Raw genomic sequence first — 21,245 nt, forward strand, 5'->3', positions numbered from 1 at the left:
TGGCAGCTCGGCTTGCCTCCATGCAGCGTTCGCTTCTTCAGGAGTCTGCTGTCCGTTCACATGCCTCGCTTCCTGTGAGCAGGACGACATCCACACAAGTCAGGAGAGCATTCAGGAGGTTGGAACGATCATGAGTTTGTAGAGCGTAAGGTACTTCACAGGTATATACCGTTTAACTGAAGGCGAGGACTATGCGCATGACTCTTACTGTTCTCTTTTGGTTTTGGTTGCCTCCTCATCCTGATTCTCTTCTAGTGCAATGGGCTAATTCTGGCTTTCGTCCTTATTGACACCGCCTGCTTATGAATTACACAGGAACATAGCATATAACTTATCTACACACATGTAGCGATTACATTATCATAGCAAAACAAACGGTACGGATAGCCTGTGGTTTCTCTTGGCCCCGACTGCTGTTGTGACTTTGACATCTAATTGGTTTTGATAGTTATCAAACTCACTACTCATAGAAACAAATTGCTCATGTTCTTCGCGATTAGTTTATGTTATTAGTATATCGTCATATACTGACATGTTTTGTCCGACGTGTAGTCTTCGTGATACCGCAGACAATCAGAAAACCTCTAGGCAGTCTTATAAATTGTCGAGTCTAATTTTTTGGTTTTCTGAATCAGTAGTTGCGGTGAACGGGCTGCTAACGAAACGTCTATGCTAATTACTCGGAGACATGCGTCACGCAAAACAATGCTTTTAATGACACATGGACTGTCACAAGCAGTGGTTATTGCTACGACACACAATCTATGCAGTTGTCACATCAAAAACACTTGCGATTGGTTCTGAAATGCAGTTTTTTTTTTGTGTACACTCTGTTTCCGCCAGGGAAAAAGACTCTGGTATTTAGTCCGTTTAGTTTAGTTGAGAGACTGGCTTTGTGATGTAGTTGCCACCTGCTTTTGGGTTTCATCCGGCCTCTCTTTGTGAGGTGTCGTGCCTGGATGTGTTTGTCCAAACATAGCTTCGAGCCAACTAGCTGCTTCGGGTCCAGGTCCCAACAGTGGACAGCCCTGTTGTCGGGTTGTAGAAGAACACGCGATCCGGATCAAACCCCGTCGCCATGACGGACACACCGTGGGTTAGCCGATACCAGACGCAGTTAGAAGGGGAAGGCGAGAAGAGAGCATCAATTTGATTGCAGTTAAAGTGGAAGAGGTGGTGTGGGCGCGTGATGTGTTGTGACCATGCGGCAGGAATAGGGTTAGTGTTAGTTAGGCCGCTCTTTCTGAGTCTGCTTTTTCCTCTTCAGTTGCATCTGTTTCTTGTAGGCTCTTGAAAAAGAGAAGAGTAGATGAGGTGAGAAAAATAGTTCACGTATACAGGTACAGAACAGAGAAAGGAATGCTGGTCTTTGTTGTCAGAGGGCAAGTAGATTTGACTCTTCACGCGGATACGCGCGCTCCGTCTGAGTATTTATTAGTGTTTTCTGAATTTGTTGCTCCTCATCTTCCATCTCCATAGCTTCAGCCTTCCTCCTGGGCAGACGCTCCTTGATTTTTTGCTTCTTTTTTGAAGACGGGGAGGAGAAAAAGGCGCACAGGGAACAGTTAAGTAAAAGGTGTGTAGTGATTGGTGAAGAAAAGCAGCTTGTCGGACTCAATTTTACCCAGTTTGTAGATGTTCAGTTCCTTGGCTTAAGCTTGTTAATCATCGAGTGCATACCTGAGCTGGTGAACACAGGAAAGATCTTAAAAAGCAGCTTGTGGATCAGGGTTCTTGTGTGTTTGGCTGTGCATCCTTTCTGAGCCAAAAGCTTGGTGCGTGCTCTTGCGGCAGTGTCTACCTTTCGTCCAGCGCAGGCCTGTGGTTCTCCCAGGGGGACTCAGTTGGTGCGGGGTGTTTATAGATAGTCACGGTTTTCGATCAGCTGTTTTGTACTCTGCACCACCTCAGGCAGCTGAGTCGATCCAGCCATGGGAGGAGCGTGCCGAGAGAGCCAGTGTTTGTGTTGAATCGATGTAAACTAAGAACGGGGGCCCCGGATACCAGGAAGCTCATGCCGTGTCAGTTAGTCAGGGAGAGGAAAGAACAGGACCATGATTGCTGAGAGTCGTCTCGTCGGGTCTGAGCGACTAGATAGTAACTGCAGTGGGACTAATCTCTAGAGGATGGACTCTAGTTAGTACATCAGGATTTGTGAAAGTGGTCAGGTATATCAAACTTGTTATTGAAAAAGTGTTTAGCGCAAAGAACTAGGAGAAAAAAGCCCGACAGCTCCACAGGCCGAGACCAGAGATCACGTTAACATAAAAGCACTTCCCCTCGTGAAGTATTTGCCAAAGTTATCTGGGAGAAGATGAGGTAGAATGAAAAAATAATTCTGTCGCACACGCAACTTGCTGCTTCAAGAGAAACATAACTGAACAACGAAACACAGGCCACATTACAAAACAAACAGAAGAGTGACCACACAAACAACCATGCCACAAAAGAAAAAACAACGCACTATGACCACAATCATTGTAGCCCCTAACTGCTACTGGGGATTTCGGATCTACAAGGCAACAGAGCAGCTGGCGTTATGGGATCGTGTCGCTCACAAAGATTGGGTCTCAGACTGTTACTCGGTGAAGTACCACCACACACCTCAAAATCTACAACTTGCACGAAGTCGTAACCAATTTAGGATGCTAATTACAATCAAGTGTCTTCTCATGTTACTAAAGCACAAAAAGCAGGTAATGGTTCTGCGCACTGTTAACCTAACAATTCCTGACGAAGCACACGACAAAGGGCATTCGTCACGTTAGCGCGCTTGATGAAGCTGCTGAAGCTCTACATGATTGCACCAGGGAAATTTCTTTCCTGTTTGTTTTAAAACGAAGCAAATGCAAGCAAGCAAGTTTTTCCAGTAAAAAATCTTTGAAAATGGAGCGGGTGATGAAAGCGCTGTGTGTGGTGGTATTGCCTTGCAGAGTAAAACACATATAAACTGATCCTGTTAAGTCTGGAGGGCTATATTCCACTAATGAGTCCAAATTTAGGCGTACGAAACAATCAAGTGATGTTCTGCTCGTTCGTGTTCGAATGGAGGAATTTCAGCGCAATGACACGGGAATGGATCATGTCACACCATCACCACCATGCCAGAATGTTGAGGGTTCCATATATACAATACGATATGAGCTTATCATTCTACTACCATGCCATTGACTGTAGATCTGAGTAAGGCGAGGGGGCGGGCTGGGTGTTACCGTTGGCTGTGGCCTCGCCTTTAGCACAGGGTGCCACCTACCTTATCTGCCATCATTTGGACACCGCAAGAACAACGGGACAAGCAAGCCATCTGGTTGAACACGAGCAGACCACGTAGACATCACTAACGAGCGTGTGTAAGGAGTTTGTTGTGGTTGTGTGTGTGTGTTGTGTTGTGTGGTGTCCAAGTCGGACAAACTACTGTTACGTTTATGTTAGTCTGTCTCTTATGTACGTCTAGTGGTGGCTGAAGTATTTTAGAGATGTTGACACCGCAAATAAAAACTTCATAGGGCTTCAGTGCCTCTTTTGGTGCCTTTTTACTCTTTTCTGCTGTGCTCTTCTTCCTTTGGATTTCTGTTGCCTGGAGGGTACTGGCCAAGCGTATCAAAGGCGTTTGACCATGGTGGCGGCATGAAAGCCTTGCCCCAGACCATAACACCACTGATAATCCGAGCTGTGCCACTGAACTAGCACAGGATGAAACACGCCGCTGTCTACCCCACCAACCCCTTACTTTCCTCTTTATTTCCAGCTACTACTACTTTACCTGGCGCTCACAGTTACTCTCATTGCGGGTTTTCTCAGTGCATTTCTGCGTGGTTACCTTTCTGGCTCAGTTCAGCTGATGTGGTCATTAGACCTTGACAGGAGCTGAAGTTGAGCCCATAAGGACTTGAACAGCAATAAAAACAACCAGTAAGCTGAAGCTCTGGATCAAACACTATATCTTTCTGACCTGTAAACACACCTTCAAGAAGTAACAAAATAAAGGGTCTAGTATTGAGTCTTACACGAACAAACACACTCGCTTTACTTTTGTGGATCCACATTGGAAATTTCATCATCAGCTCCCTTGTTGGACCCAGGAAACATTTATATTTTTGAGTGAGGAAACATGAGCATCCAAAAGCTACAGTACCTATGCAAACATGAAAGGAGAGTTCAGGACCTATTTTTTTTTGTGCTAATCTCAGAGCCATTCTGTATATAGACCTTGGCAGCACATACCGATTACCACTTCTTACTAAACCTAGAGTCAACAGTACAATATGGAAATCTTAAAATTCTCTATCTACAGCGGGTCCATAGAAATCAGGAAAAACTGCCTCATGCTGTCAGCAAAGCATTTCTCTTGATTTGAGAAAAACAAGAGTTTAAGATTCTATACTTGACTACACAACGTTTTGAGATATGTTTTGCAGTGCTGACCCAAACCACAGCTGCTAAATGAAAAATGCAGCCCTTGGCAGAAGGTCAAACATGAATGCCAATGTCGGATGTTTAGAGTAACACCACTTCTCTCCTGAATGTGTCTGGAGCTTATTCCCTTCACTCTCAACCATATCTCACCTTTACCTCGAAAACCTTCACTTTTTCATTCACTTTCCTTTTCTCACTTTTGTCAGCACTGTGCAATCCATTAAAATCTGTAGCTGACAAATGCTGCTCCATTATTCTTAACATTTTCTCTTTTCAACACTAGCTGTATTAAACTTGCACTTTTAGTTCCTCATTTTGTCTGTGCAGCATCTACTCTCACTTAGCTGCATATTGGGAGATCAATTCTCTGCTCTCCTACCATCTGCTCTGACGTCACATTTCCAGCACTTTGCTCACATTGCTTCTTCACTTTCACCTCTATCTGTTACTGTTAGCTCTCACCATTGTCTGTTTTTCTACCGTTGACACCCCCTCCTCTCCCCTGTGCTCCGTCTGTACGTTGACTGTAAATCCAGCGTCATCTTGATGAGAGAGTGGATAGTTAAACGCCTTGGGAAGTTTAAGACCCACTAGGGATCCTTCCGATAGCAGCCCAAATAATGAAAATGTAATTCTGCAGGCATAATTAAGTTAGAGATAGGGCGATTACTGTGCGATCCATTAAAAGTGATGGCAAAAGTAATTACTTATTCAATCAGTGTGGTTTTATGAGGAAATGCGATGGCACCATGTTGCGTCGCCTCTATACAAGTCATTACATTTACAAGGGCATAATACTTTAAGCTGTGATTGGTCCTCTTGACAGCTTGTAAAGCCGTGAATTAAAGCCCTGGTGAAAATAAAAGTAATTTTTTGTCAAAGTTGAAGAAATAAAGTTTTTATAAGGCAACTGTCCTCTACATATCCATCCATGACTGTGTGTGGTTGAGTATTGTTTGTGTGTGTATGCTTGCACGGCGGAGTATAAATCTGAATTTGGCTGTTTGTGATTATCTATCATCCCACTGTGGTGTGTGCAGTGCCTATGGATGTGTTTGGTCTGCAGTGTGGTTGGGGAAAGAAGGAGAAAATAAACACTTGAAACAGATTCAGGATACTATATGTCTGACACCTCCTACTCTCAAATATGGGAGTTATATCTGCACAGGCTGATGATTATTTCAAGTGACTGTGTCAGAGTCAACAGAAACGTGTGTGTGAGTATGTGTGAGGATGAGGCTACCGCAATTGTTTGTGATGTTTGTATGATTTTTTTTGGTATTTGGTTTGGAACAGGGGAATCTGACCAATAGTGTCAAAGCATCCTACAACTGATGTAAGCAGATCTAGAGATGTTCCGATACCATTTTTTCCCTCCCGATACCGATTCCGATACTTGTGCTGTGGGTATCGGCCGATACCGAGTACCGATCCGATACCAGTATGTTCTGCATACCAGATTTATAAAAAAATATCGATATATGCCTGCTATGACTGTTGATATGCATTTTCATTGTAGTAAGCGCCTGGCTTCAGGGGTTTAAACCCTTGTAAAAACAATGAATAAAATACGATGCAAATCAAGACATTTATTTTTAAATAAAACAGTATAAAAGACTTATTAAAAACAAGCTTTCCCAGGAGTTGCTGGCTTGCGGCTCGTCCTTCTTTTTTCCCTTTTTGATTTAGAAAATTCGTCGTCGTCTTAGGAGTGTTACGGCGTCTTTCAGGTTGCTTTTGGCATTAAATTGCTTGTGTTAAAAATAGCAAACTAGGCGGTGCCCACCCCTTGGAGATTTTATCTTTTGCACACGTTACATGCTCGCAGTTTTAACGTGGGATGGGAGATTGCCAGGCTGAATATCATCTGCCACACCGCCGACATGATATTAGTGCTACTTAGCTAGCTCAAGCCCTCGGCCGGTCAGATCGGCTCTGGACACAGTGTGGTGTGTGCTGTTGTGTCTGTGTCACGTGACAATTCCTCCTGCGTGTCCCTCTAAAACTCAGCAGGCTGCAGGTTGCAGGCACAGCGCCTCTACTGTTTTTAAGCGCAGCTAACCCTGCGTACCAGAGCCCTAATTACACGAGCTAACCACTGCCTAGCTAAAATTTAGACTTTACTGAATTTATTAAGATTTACGCTTGTGTTATTGGAATGGTGCCTGGACTCCAGCTCGGCCGATACAGATGCCCAAAGCAAAAATTTTATACCGATGCCAGCATTTTAGGCAGTATCGGAGCAATTTCCAAAACTGGTATCGGAATCGGAACAACTCTAAACAGATCATCAGATCACCTTGCATGTGTGACTGAGAGGGATATTTTCCATTAATATGGTTGTTTCTGCAGAAAGTAACTACTACCCATTGACCTGAGGCAGGGAGATGATGAGCTACATACAGCACATATTCACAAAGTAGACAGAGCCACTCACATCTTTCAGGCAGCCCATGAAGTTGTTGCTGACTGGTGATCCGGGCAGGTCGGCGGTGTTGGGGCTCCCTCCAATGTAGAAGAAGTCATCAGAGCCCAGCATGGTGTAATCCTCCTGGGTGTAACCAGTGGTGGTCAATATACCATCCACTGAGATGGTCACCTGGCATAGGCATGGCCCAAGAGAGACAGATGAAAGAAGACAGAGAGATACAGACAGAGACAGAGATATAAAGCAGGGATAGACAGAAATAGAGAATGATGAGAGTGGAGAGAAATTAGAATGAGGAGGAAAAACAAGGAAGAAAGTGGATTAAACACCAGTGACAGGTGCGGCCGTCCCCTATATGGTATCGCTTGGTTGGTTGCTTTTGGTCACGAGTCAGACTGGGGGCTTTCACTCCAGAGTGCAGTTGCTAAGAGAAAACCAATGGAATAGTGCTGTGCTCACTGTCTAATCACTGGAACAATCCTCATTTATTTGAGTAATGGCAAAAGTAAACTTTAACTGTATCCTACACTGGATTAAACATGCCGTTAATAAACACTGACAACTACCTAAACCAAATGCAGTGAATCATTATGTTATACAAAGCCGAGTACAAAAACATGATCTTACAGGTAACACTATTTTTAAAATATCTGGGCTTTCCCTGTGATTGACATAGCTATTCTCCTTTGCTGAGCCAGTCCTCATTTAAGGAACTACCAGTAAAAATAAATCCCTTTTCAATATTCCTGTGCCTCAAGTCTCGTCTTTTGTGCAAGGTTACACATTCTGTGCTGTATGTTTGATCGCTAACAGAGCAGAAAATGCAGAGTGGAATCAAACACACAGCCGCAAGCTGATGGTATGAGACAGTGTGGATTGAAATGCAGAAAACAAGACCTAATATATAAAAAAAATAAAAAATAAAAAAACAGATGCATAGAGGGTAAATTTCTGAGGCTCCTCCAGGCTTTTCTGTGAGATAGCTGTCTTTTGTTTTTTGTTGGGTTTGAGTTTTTTTTTAAGCTCAAATGGTATTTTGATGTCTGAAGTCGCAGTACACTCATATTACTGGAACATGTCTACCTGATCAAAAAGAGTTTTAACTTAAATTATGACAGAATATGTGGACACTACGCTTGTACTGAGATAACACAATATCATTTTAAAATGAGATGAAGACCATACAATGTCAGTTCAAAGAATACCTGAGGAATCAATAAAATGACACGAGATATGGTCAAGGGAAATTAGAATAATAGAAATCTCAAATGAGAATAAGGATTTCCTCCACTTAGTTTTTCCAGTCGTCATACGTAAAAACCTTTTACATTATACTCTACAATGCAGCCAACTGCAGTACTAGTTGAACATGTTAATATGTATAATTTGGGTGATTGTATTATATCATAGCTGTATTTGCTATCAGTGCCACAGCTATGCTGCTTTTCAAACTTCCTGCCAAATAATGCTGTTTGATTTGGGAGGCATTTTTGCAGTTAGTGACCAATTTATTGTCAAATTATCCTAATAGAGCTGGCCTGGGCCAAAGTGAAGCACTCATGTCTCTGATTCAACATCTGTTATTTTGCATAAATGTACACAGCTTAAATACAGCAATGCAGGGAACCGTGTACACAACCATCTGTTTTACATTACCTTTGCAAACTAAAAAGTGAAGCTAGCACACACTATCTTCCTTTCATCTGAGGTCCAACTTTACATTTTGGTCATTCACAATAAGATTTTGCATATGGCAGTACATAATTTTGCATTTTGGATCTACTACACTACTACACAGTACAGACTCTAGTTTTGATGGGCATAACTGCACACTAATAGCAGGTTATGAGCACAGATACATTTTCTTTATTACTACACAAAATAATTGCATTTATAAAGCACCGAAGCAGAGGGCTGAAAAGAAATCTTAGCAACTGCACTCAACAGATCAGTCACCCAGCTGAGTGCTCATCTTCTTTTTTTTTCACTTTTTTTTTTCCTTTTTTGCCGTACTTCCCCTCTTAACAGGGCAACTCATTTTTATGTCTGCTGTTGCTACTTGATGTGAAAGAGCGATCATATTGGCTAGATGTGTCTGGCAGGAATCAGCGGTTGACAGTGCTGGTCAGTTAGGGGTCATCTTTGAAGATCTTGGAGGGGGGTTTCAGCAGGGCAACTTCATTTATCCCATAGTGACGAGAGAGACCTAACAGGTGGGTAAGTAGGAGAAACAAGGGGGCGGGAAGTCTCACGACGGATGTCATTTAAAGCAGTCCTACAGAGTTTGGCATGACCCATGGCATTACCTCTTTTCAAAATAATAGCCTGTACACTTTCTGAAATTAAAATGTTGCCTTAAGTGCTACAAGAACATCAGCATCTTTATGGCCAAGCAGGCACTTTGGATTTGGGAGAATATTGTATGGACTGTTGTTGATGGTACATTTTCAGGGCAAGATGTGCTTATTGGGGCTACGAGGGACTACCATCAGCTAGTTGCCAGACATCTATAAAGTTATCAGCTAAAGAGGGGAAATTAGAGTTCAGTGATGCATTTGTTTGTTTGTCTTTCTTTCTCTTGCCCTCTCCATCATCCCAGATTCCACCACTTTCAAAGCTTTTAATGTATGCAGGGTTTTCAGAAAATACAATCACAGGTCAGAGGAGGGCTCTAAACAGCAATTAAAACCCCACAGATACAATATGCCAAAGATCCAAAATAAGCACATGCATTATTAGTCCAGGAAATGAACACAAGCTAAACAAATATGCAAGTGTTCCCTCTGAGGTAACTTTGTAATTATTCATGTGTTAGCTAGTCTTTACTTCAACCAGACTGCACATTACGAACACTTGCATCACTGGCCTGTGGATGGAAAGAGTGCTCATATCACAGGTTGATGGTGGAAATACCCTGGTGCTACAGGCCTGGAAGCCATATAGTTTGAAAGAACTCCAAAGAAATTCTGTTCTCAAAACGTTTAGTCGTTAGATTAGGGTTAGGGTTAGGGTTGGATTATTCTTTTAATGAATCTCAAGGAGTAAAATATTAAGATTCCACCAGAGAGAATTTGGCTGGTTCCTCTTTCTGAGATCCTTTGTTTTGAATTTCATTATTCAGTATGGAGAAATACAGCTTAAAATAATAATATTGTAATTGTGGATATTTTAATTGTCATCAAGACAAAGCTGGTCCTGCAGTAATAATCTACATATTTTAGATCCATATCTGTATCTGCTCATCCTTCTGATCCTGATATGTAAATATAATATGAGGCATAAAAGCAGCTAACAGCAGTTTCAAGAAAGTCACTTTCAAGCAAAGTTTCACTTTGATAAAACATGGTAATATCTGCAGAGGTGAACCTCCCTCTGTTATTACTCTATACTTAATGGTGATAATAGCTCACAGGTAAAATTAATGGTTGTCGAAATGTTGGATCCAGGTCACTAAATGAAGTACCACCTGTGTCTGCGTTTCCTTGATTGTCAATGTATTCAGAGTAACTGAAGAGACAGAGCCACAACAGTGCTGATTGAGGACATCCAGAGCAGCCAGGGTTAGTAACAGAACATCCTAAAGTATGCTACCATACTGCAACTTGCACAACTACTTGATGTCTTAATATTTCCTACGCTGTTTTTTTTGAATGATCATAATTATATCCTTTTTTTACTGTATAAAACAAATGTGACTTATTTTGCTTGAAAAAATATATTTAAGAGACCTGAACAGATGCAACAATATGGCCAGAAAATAACTGTTTGTAATAGTGTGATCACAGTTTCCGTATTGAAACATAGCCCAGTGTTACAATCTAAAAACAAAACTTGATGAATGCAAAAATATAACTGGCTAATTAACACATTTCTAGCAACCCTATCTGCTCTTTTTCTAGTAAGAAATTAATTTTATTGGATTTATTCAAATGTGTAAAATTGACAATAGCTAAAACAGGCAACCAAAACGCCAACACATGTGCTGCTTCTACTAGACCCCTTGGTTTTTACCCAGCGGCTTTTCAAATACTTCTTTAGCCCAGTAAACACAGAAACCAAACAGACCTGGCTGATCTGGGCTGAACTGTGTATCCCAGATATCATACAAAACACAGACTGGAGCTGTTTACAGCTGAATATACTGTGAAGTGATTGACACAGCTCTGAATTCAAATCCTGAGAGGAAATACATTTTACACAATCACATACCTATATGGAATGGTTTCTGTTACGTTATTAACCTCCTGTCTTTTCAATCAATCTTTCCCTTTTGTGCTTGTGCCACATAAACCACCAACTGCTTACAGAATAGCAAAGCTTTGGATAATGGGGTTTCACATGTAGTGTGTATGGTGACCTAGAACTGTTCTTTGTGTGGAGTCCTGCAGTGTGCTCAGTTGAGCATGTTACTGGCTCATTGACCATATCTGGCTCTGTGACTGCAGGCAAATGGCAACTGAATGCTCCGTGAAGTAGATCTCCCTCTTATCAAGTAAACAAGGGTCAACATGAATCCAGCTGAGCTGGGGATTACAGTGACCCCACTTATATTGCACATAAAAAGCCTAATTGAATGCAATTAAGACCATAATGCTATACTTGAAACAATAGGACTAACCACATTCTGCAAACAATACAACCTTGTTTTATTTTAGTGAGCTTAAATTGTAAATCATGTGTGCTTGAAGATGTATCTACATCTCACCTTATACACTTGCACACAATTCCCGACATACTGAGAACTATCACGTCTTTATTGATTTCCAGAAGTCTGGTAGCAACTTATGTGCTGACTAGGGTAAAAATTTAAAAAGAAATGAAAAGTGAGCAAAAGGTAACACAGGCATATCAGCCCTAAAGAAGTGTATCAGAATGAAACCAGGTGGTACTGAGGGGCCAAGGAGGAGTATCAAAGCAAGTCTTGAAGCTTATGTTAGCCCTATCCTCAATATGAAAGAAAAAAAGGAGAGGAATTTTACACTTTATGGTATATGAAGCCATATCCTGTAAGGCCTTCAACACACACAATGGAAAAAATAGCTTTGTGTGAGCAACTTACTCCCACTGTGCACACATCTTCTATTCAGGAGAACAGATCATGTTCTAGCTTCAATTCCTAAATGTAGCCGTGATTTAGAGCATCCAATCTTTACTTTCACTGAGAGTCTGTTTCTTTGTCAGCAATTTCAGACTTATACAGCACAGTCTGTCTGAGTACGGACACCTTTCAGTGCCTTCCTATATTTAACATCATAATCTGTGCAGAGAGGAGGCAACAAGCTTACCTTGAAAATGTATGACTTACCCTTGTTGGCACTACATTTGGCTACCGCCAGAGATCTTTTGCAGGGAGAAACAACGCATTATATTTTAGTTAATATATTACATTACACAGTTGAAGGCTGACATAAGAAACATATCAAAATAGACCCCACACACTGCCTCCTCATTAGCTCAGGTCAAAGCCAGACCCAAAGGGAAGCAAGGATGTTTAAGAGAGAAAGGGAAAGACGGGATTCCCATCCAGCAGCGGACTTTGATAGATGTCTGGCAGCTTGTCAATGTGTATTAGATGGGCGTTATATATTGTTGTATTGAGGGAGATCCATCTTTCAACACTAAAAAAAAACATGAACCTTTGAACTACTCTAGGTTAGTAAAGGCGTGAGGGAGGATTGGGTAGCTTGTGGCGAGTACCGTTTTGGCAACAGTTGTCAAGGAGATTGGGGGTGAGAAAAGGGGGGGTGGTCTGAGTTTTTTTTAGTTGTGTGCCGAGAAGAGTTAAAAGGGTTGGAGGGTGAACAAAATCGGTTAGTACTTTTGTAAGTAAGGGAAAAGTCAGACACAAAAATGGTTGTTAGTACAGTTACAACAAAGGTTTGGTTCAAACAGTAGATTAGTAACACTGTTTTAGTAAATTTAGTTAAAGTGATAGGAGTAGGTGAGGATTCTTTAAAAGTCCTCTGCAATTTGATTGCTCAAACCAGATCCAGATTTGGACTGAATGTGTTATTTCATGTGACAAGGGTTTGTTTTGGTTAAGAGGAAACAAAATGAACCCATCCAAGCTAACAGGGTGACATACAAGCCATGCACTTACATGGAAAGATGACAGGAAGAATTGTGATGTGGGGATAGTTCCATTAGACACAACACAAACAGACCAACTAGTAAACAAAAAAACATATAAACCATCTGGCAAGATGCAGCAAAATGGGAAAAGTAGCGGGGAAGTCCATTTAATTGCAGGGCACCACAACACGAGACAAATGGGTAAAAGGAACAGAGCTGTCAATGTTAAGGTTTTTACTTGGACAAGAATGCAACAGAAAAAAACATATAGACATATAGACACGTGTGCAACAGACTGACACGCGCTGGGCTAGAGCAGCATTTACACCCTGTGAGAATGCTGATGTGAAGACGTTCTAGCCAATAGAAACATGCAAACAGGGTGCAGGAATACAACCATCGGATACTGTAACTTTGGAGGTGGAAGTGGGACAGGATGGGACCAATGTCATCAATCACAGATGAAATCAACGGAAATGAGAGGGTTTTTTAAAGAATAGGGAAAATTGAGAGGGGAGAGAGGACGTCCCTGTCTTGGTGAATAGAGCAATTAGTATTCCAATGGTGGGATATACCGTATCATCACTATCCTTGCCCTCCACACTACAAAAAAATCTGCACTCAGTCATGATTGCAGTTCCAAAGCCAGCTCCAAATTGCTTCATCACTTTTGTCAAATTTGATCTGAGCCACCACCAGATACAGTGACTTGGGCAGATTTATTCCTTAAAGCATCAATCCTCTATTCACCCAGAAAATGAAAATCTGTCTTCCCTCTTTACTTTTTCCCCTTTTTTTGTTTCAGCACGATATGATGTGAGGTCATTATTCATTTTAGTAAGTTAATTTTGAAGTTAAACTTAGAGAAGAAAAATAAATTAATAAATTAAATAAAGTAAAATTAAATAAATAAAACGGCATCAGGGTGTGGCTAACATGTTTTATGGCCATATTGATTATTTTAGGAAAATTGATATATGTATGTATATATGTTAGCCATGATATATACATATACATATATACTCAATGCAATCTGTATATAAAATCCAAAAAAACAACAAAAAAAAAAAAAAACAGATTGGGAAGGGAGGTCAAGCCTCTTCATGCAAGGGGTGAGGCCAGTAAAGTATAAGAAATATAAGTTAGTGTTAGTGTTAATGAGGGGTCGATCGCACACAGTTCAGATTTTCCCAGGCAGTTACCTTTACGGTGTGTATCAATAGGCAGAGAGCTTAACTTGTTGATTAGAAAGTCCAGTGAAAGCAAGTAAGACTGATCACAACTACATATGGTAAGGGTGGTCTGCCAGTGTACACTGGCAGCACTCTAGTACATTCAACCTAACAGTTTTTAAAACAAGATCCGACTAAGGTGTTACTTAATTTTTCATACATTAACGGCAGCTATTTATTTTGGCAAACCTGGCCCAGTTTGCAGCTTAATAAATGCGAAATTGCCATTCTATTTTCAATAATGAGCTTTCATCAGTACTCATTGGTTTGATTTCTGCACCTGAGTTCAGGGGCCTACTGCCACATTAAAGCACTATATTAAATGTGCACTTGTGTGTAAGAGAGGGAGTGCGTTCGTGTGCAGGTCTGGGAACAGCTCCATGTTGATCATAAATCAGCCTAAGGCCACTAATGGGATCAAGCCCTCATTTGAGGCCTACTTTACAGTGAGGGCTTTGGCCACTAAATCAAGAGTTGTAAATACTCTTCATGACTTCATAAAGCACAGGATGGCGAGCCTAGATAACAGGTTGCTCCATAACCGGCTGAAAAGGTCCAACTGAGGCATCATAGCGAGATGGTCCCCTCAGTGCCTCTCATGTTGTTAAAAGGTTGGTGAAATTAATGGACAAAGCTTTTTTTTTTTTTTTACTTCCTCTCACTGGAGTTGCCATAGTAGGCTATTTGTCTGCTTGAGAACTCTGCTGTGTACGCTCACTTCATAGGGCTCTTCTAAGAAAATAAATCAGGAGAAAAACAGGGATTAAAAAAAAGTAAAGGTAAGTATTAATACTTTTCTATTACTCAATCGAGAAAATATCTTGCATCATGATTCTTTATTTCTTCATACGGATAGTGCTTGAAGTAAAAGAAAAATAACAAATAATCAAATAAAAAGGGACAGAAAATAAACAGCAAAACAAAACAAAAAAATCTTAAAATCTAAATTTCTGTAACTTTTTGGGCAGACCTCTTCGGATAAACACGTTAATTCTTTTCAGGAAGGGGAGAACTGGATGGCAATAAAAAGCAATAACATATATATAGAGAGGGCTAAAAGAAAAACAGAGAGGTGGAGTTTTTCAGCTACCTTGGAATTGATGGCGGATTGTACTTTCAGTAAAGCAAACAGAATAGAAAGAGGTAACGGAAAACCCAGGGCAAACCAAAGTATAAGACAATTAGAATGATATCTACCATATAATGCAGTTTGTTTACCATAGCGTGTCCAATGCCTGCGTGCTTCAGGAGAAAACAGGGGGAGGAGAAAGAAAAAAAATAATGACAAACCTTAAACTCAAGAAAAGACACCTCAACCCCAAAATAGTGGGAAAGAAAAAAAAAAATAATCGCCAGCTTCTCCTTTTAACAGCAAAAGCAAAAATTGAATGTAATTGTATTATATAATTTAAAATAATGTATATTTTCCTTTTGTTTATATAGAAAAAACATCCAAATAAAGAAATAAAGAAAGCAACTATATAACTATCTTGTTTTCAAAGGGTACTCTACAAAATAAAGTCATAAAAAAGGAATAAAAGGATAACAATACATTTGTTAGTATGTAAGTCGCAAGTTAAGTAGAGAAAACAACAGATGGTTCACATTCCGTGAATGACACAGTGTTAGTCGTTTAAATTATAAAAGGTAAGGGAAAAGAAAATTCACTAATGGAAAGAATCAAATTGGAAGAATTCTGAAGCTTGTTGTTAGTAAAAAAGACAAGAGTTAGCAAATCAACTTCCACAGAGGGGATTTGGGTAGTTTTGATGGGGATGTTTGTTTTGAGCAGGGAAAGGGAATGAGGGAAAGTACATCAGTATTAGTAAGTATTCACTCTGAGAGGCTAATCTGGTCAGCGGGCTTGGCTGGCAGTAGGGGTCTAGTCCTTTTCAAAATGGTGTTCTTTAGTATTGGGCAGGGCCAATCATGTTTTCAAGACTTGAAAAGGTTCAAATCTCTAAGAAAATGTTCTCCAAGTAGTCACTAAGGGGCTACTGTGATACATATGCAAAATCAAAAATTGACAATTATGATAAAAACTACAGTGCGTTTCCAGCGTTGAAGGTCATGGTGTGAAATCATCAGGGGCATTTAGGAAAACAGAATTATTTAGCATATTCTTGAGAATTCAAGAAAGGGATAGAGAAGGGCAGAAAGAAGGACAGGAATTTCATTGAGGGTTCTGGTATTTGCAGCATCCTGAAAGAGAGAGAAATGTTTATTTAGTAATTTACACAATAAAAAGCAAAGCTTGCAGTCCCTGGGAAGAGAAAAACATGCTAACAAGAACATGCAATGGAAATAAATGGATCAATAAATAAGTATCATGTCACATATCTTATGTCTGACACAGTGTGACGCTGCTGCCACTGGGCCAAATAAAGTAGTTAAGTGCACTTTGGACAAAAGTTACATTAGTGAAGCTCAGTTAAACAGCAGCATTTTAAGGTACAGCAACCAAAAAACGTTTCATTACTAACATTAGGCCAAGCAGGGCCCTGTCTTAAAGAGGAACTAAAAACCAAAACTGTGTAAAAACTGCTTTATTCATGTGTATACAAATTACATGAAAACACCCTCTCACATCGTTGCTGCATATGTGGCATTAAGGCTGGGAAAGGTTGGCAAATGGCAGTGAGAGGGCAAAAGATCTATCACTGAGATCCGCCCTGAGTTTTCCCTCAGGACGGAATGGACCTCTAGAGGACATCTTATATCTTGATATGAAAGTTGAAATTGTCAGCTACCGTGGGTGACCATATCTGACAGAATTTGGGCAAAGAGAGTGAATTTATGCCACTTAATACACTGTATTACTTTATTATAGTGCCTATAGTCAATTTATGACTTGAGTGGTTAAGATTTTAGATGAAGCTATAATTTCGCCTAGTGCCGTTTAAAAACAACAAAGTTTGAAAGAAAAAGTGCCACTGTGATGTATCATGTATGCGTAGGGGTCCACAGTGCACATGTTCACATCTGGAGTCTGTCCCGTATAGTACGTACAGTACAGTAGGTATAGTACTGTGGGCGTGTTTTTGCGTAGGATGGATTACTGTGTTCGTGCCATCTGTGTGGGAGCTGAGTCTAAGTGGTACCCATAAACAAAGTCCTCCCCATGGGGCTAACTGGTCAATTTGAAGCTTCATGCACGCCCACTCTTTGATCCAGGGTCACTGTAAAGTGCTGTCACCAGTCACCCACTTTGTCTAATGACTCCTCTTAAGCCATTAACTAGGTAAATAAGATTCAATGGTGGGTGTGAATTTGCATATGCACACCACACTGCAGTCCCATGTCTCTGAGCTTAGAAAAACAACAGCTGATACATCAAAGAGCAGATATGATAGGAAGCTCCAACAACTGGGAACCGATTAATTACGCTAGACAAATGTACCCTAACAAAGGTGACAATGACTGTGGGCTTTTTGAAACTCATTGAAATACGGGCTGTGATACAGCTGAGGAAAATAAATGAGAGCAACATTTTGAATACTCTAATTTTTAGACTCCTTATAGGCATTTGATGTCTGGATGTTGAACTTATCTCTCTATCAGTTCTTTGACGGAACAGCCCTGGGAGGGTTGTGAAAAATTTATCCTTCAAAAATTGCTGATGATCTTTGAAATGACATGATAAAGTGATGACAGCAAGTGAAAAGATGGCTGGTGGAAATGAAAGGGAGTTATTACATTTTGCATGGTGTCTGCCCAATGTACAATGAGTGAACGTATGTGTGTCGGTCTACACAGTTCTGCGAGTACGCAGTATATGCATATAGGAAGGGCAGGCTTATATTGAATTTCCTGAGCAGGTCTCCACAAAGGGGTAAGTGTACAGGGTTAAGACATAAACACTTATATCGACTGTCATGGTGACAGACAAAGGAATGGAGGAGATAAAAGAACAGGAATATGGAACCTGTGTATTTAAAATCTGAACATAATGAATAAGACGACTTAATTATTTTTTTGTTTCATTGTTAAATTTGTTCTTTGTAACTTTGACTTGCATTTGACACGTTCATTTGTTTACCTATAGCAGTGTCTTGATTAAGTGTAGTGAGTTGTTGGAACTAAATTGTTTTTAAGTTTATCAGCACCATAATTACACAACCATTCCATTAAAAGAAAGTCTACACAGGCAGTTAGACTAGGGTCATGATTTTGAAGAGTAAGAAGTAGTAAGAGCTAAATGAATAAACTTCTAGAGTAGAAAGAAGTGTAGCGAACTGAGCCCCTGAGCCAACTGATGTGTAAAAGTATATGTGTAGAAGATCTAGAGGCATAGCTATTACACAAGTCAGACTTTTTACTGCAGGCTTGAGAAGTGTAAGTACTTCTGAACTGGTGCTACATTGTCAAGATCAATCGTGCAGAAAATTAAAGTTTTGTTCTATTTTTGTTATCAAACGGTAGACAGAATGGTCTGGATTTCCCACTTTTGTTCTGCTCCAAGATGTACGAGACGGAAGTGTGTGCAGCACTAATGTAGAATGGATAGAGGAAAATGTATGACATCTCATACAATAGCAAACCATATGAGATGAATCCTTACTTATCCTTCTTATAATGAAGGAGTGCCACATAGTCTCAGTGAACGTGTGGGCTGAAAACAACTGAGTGCAACTGGTTAGAGATTTAGGAGATAAACAACTCTAGTACTTAAGAGAGAGTAGGGATGCAAGAGTATTAAAAATAGACCAGTTCCCCCCTCTCTGTGCTACTAATTTTACTGTCTACTACAATAAATTTCCTCTTTCATGCAACGTACTTGTTTCAACTTTCCCTCAAACCCAACATGCCTGGAGCCCCTGCTGTGACAGCCCATCACCCTCTCTGTAATTGACCCGTGAGGGAAAACGAAGGCTGCAAATGCGGATGTTTGCTGATGGAGGATAAAGCTTGCAGTCATGTAAACAACCACAGGCACTGACAAACAACTTTGTGTTGCATCTGTCTCAAAGGGCCCCCTGGGCTAAGAAATCTGCATGTATTAAATATTGGGGGATGGGTTGGAGAAGAGGAGAAATGCTAATACTATTAAGGTGGTAATTGTTTCATAGCTTTGCATTTCCCAGACTGGTGAAACGGTTAGCATGGATCTTTCAACTTGTGCCGAAGACCTGCAGGATGCCAGCCAGCGGTTTCCAAGATGTAAAATTATGTTTTTTCCGACTTGCTGATCTTTTACACACTCACACTGTGGACGTTACTGAACTGCGGCCACCAGCGAATAAGCTGAATAAATATTTAATGACAAAGTTGTGAAAATGATCAATGGATAGTGCAGTGGAGCCAAGATCCCCAGTCCAGATAGATTTGTCATTGTAACTGAGAGAGTTCTAAGACTGATGACCATTCTCATATAAATTTCCAACTTTGGCCTTTAGAAATAAGTGATAAAACTGATATTGTGGAATAGTATTATTGGGTGGGAAAGGAGGGAATGGGTACTATTTGTCATCAGAAGAAACTTTCACAGTCTGAATTAATGGTTAAAGACACATGAAAATTCAGTATGCGTTGTAAACATGTAAGTATAAGCTCAATTTGTGTTGGCTGTATGACTGAGACCATCCATATTTTATACATTTATGAACCTTTCTGATTATTTATGCATGTGTTGTGTATCAGGCATTCCTGGGTAACACAGACACTCTGTGGGTGACCGTGTCAGATGGAGGGGAGCTGGGCTTCGATTCAAAATAGCTCTTTCAGGTACATTTGGTTCCGCGTTCATTCCAGTCACCCGCCATTCACTCTAGTCCGCCTCTCTCTAAATCTGGCTCCAAGTAATGGAAACTGGCAGACAGGCTTCAGGTGCAAATATAAATGTCACTGCAATTACGGGCAGAGAGGAGTCTGCAAACAAACAGTGTGTGAGGGTGTGTGCTTCTGTATAGGTGTGTGAGTGCATCAAAAATGCAGCAGAACATATTGTGCAATGTAGATGGTCATCATTCTCTCTCCTTTTCAGTTGTGCTTCCTATCATCCTCATCTTTACCTTTCCATCTCTGACTGACTGACTCCCTCCATCCTTGTACAACGGCCCTTCTTTCCCTCTAGATTCCATCAGGATGTGGCTAAGTTAAATGTCAACCCACAAGGACAACTGTGTACTATAACACATGGAATTAGTGGCTGCTCTTCTTAAAACAAAAATAAAACAAATATATATATATGAATTTAAATTTCATCTAACTAAACAAGGCATTGTTATTTAGTAATAACAAATTGGGGGAAAAAACATTAACTGTATACTTAATCCATCTTTTATACATTTTGATCCAGTTTGTGAGCACACAGCTATAGCAGCTGAACATGAATATGCATGTTTCCAGCTGTTATACTGTTTTGATTTTGTGCATACTTGTGAACAGCCTAGCTGTTAACAAAAAGTGTTGACAGCTAGTCTAAAGAGTACAAAGTACTTCTTAAGTATTACACACCTGACAATGAAGAAGTTATATTTTTTCTAGATTTATTATTATTTTACTTTTTTGCATTTGGCCTTCTTTGACAGGACAGTAGAGAGAGATGGGAAAGGCATGGGAAAGAGAGGGGATGACAAGCAGCAAATGGCCTTGGGCCGGAGTAGAACCCGCTGCAGTAAGGACTCGTGGTACACATTAGGTGAGCTACTGGAAAATATTTTCCTAGTTTTGATTGTGGGTAAATAAGGAAAATAAAACGAGGCAAGTGTCTAGAATCCAGCCGAATGTCAGAAAATAAATTATTCTATAAGAAGGGGGCATCATTTTGCACGAATGTTAAATTATACATGTCAACATAAATTGTATATGTTACAAAAGACAGGCAACAAAAGATACCGGTGTCTCCACTAACAGTTGTATTGCAGACAGTGACAAAAGCAACTCGCAGGCTTTTACTCCCAACTGGTCTAGGGGAGTTGTCTGGGGTTGTCCAAAGTAATTCTGGTAAATGATCAGAAGTCACTAACTGAAGAAAGAGTAGGAGGATTAGAGGGACAACACCTTGATTTGAATGCAGGTATCAGCTAAGGATGCCAAACCTCAAAGTCTCAACTTTCAGTTTGGTGCCATTTTACTAGAGGTTTTTAACATTGATA

The 21,245-nt window shown here is 40.4% G+C and overlaps 1 protein-coding gene across 1 annotated transcript in view; it reads right to left on the bottom strand.

Moving 5' to 3' along the window:
- The window catches only part of nrxn2b (neurexin 2b), a gene marked incomplete in the record, with an annotated part of 560,348 nt that overhangs the window by 349,941 nt on the left and 189,162 nt on the right, over window positions 1-21,245 (bottom strand). The window contains 1 exon segment of the mRNA XM_035675730.1: window positions 6,854-7,015. Coding sequence (XP_035531623.1) covers window positions 6,854-7,015 — 162 coding nt within the window.

Source organism: Morone saxatilis, unplaced genomic scaffold, assembly GCF_004916995.1.
Source record: "Morone saxatilis isolate NCDOM2014 unplaced genomic scaffold, NCSU_SB_2.0 Contig4, whole genome shotgun sequence".
In the NCBI taxonomy this organism is placed as follows: Eukaryota; Metazoa; Chordata; class Actinopteri; family Moronidae; genus Morone; species Morone saxatilis.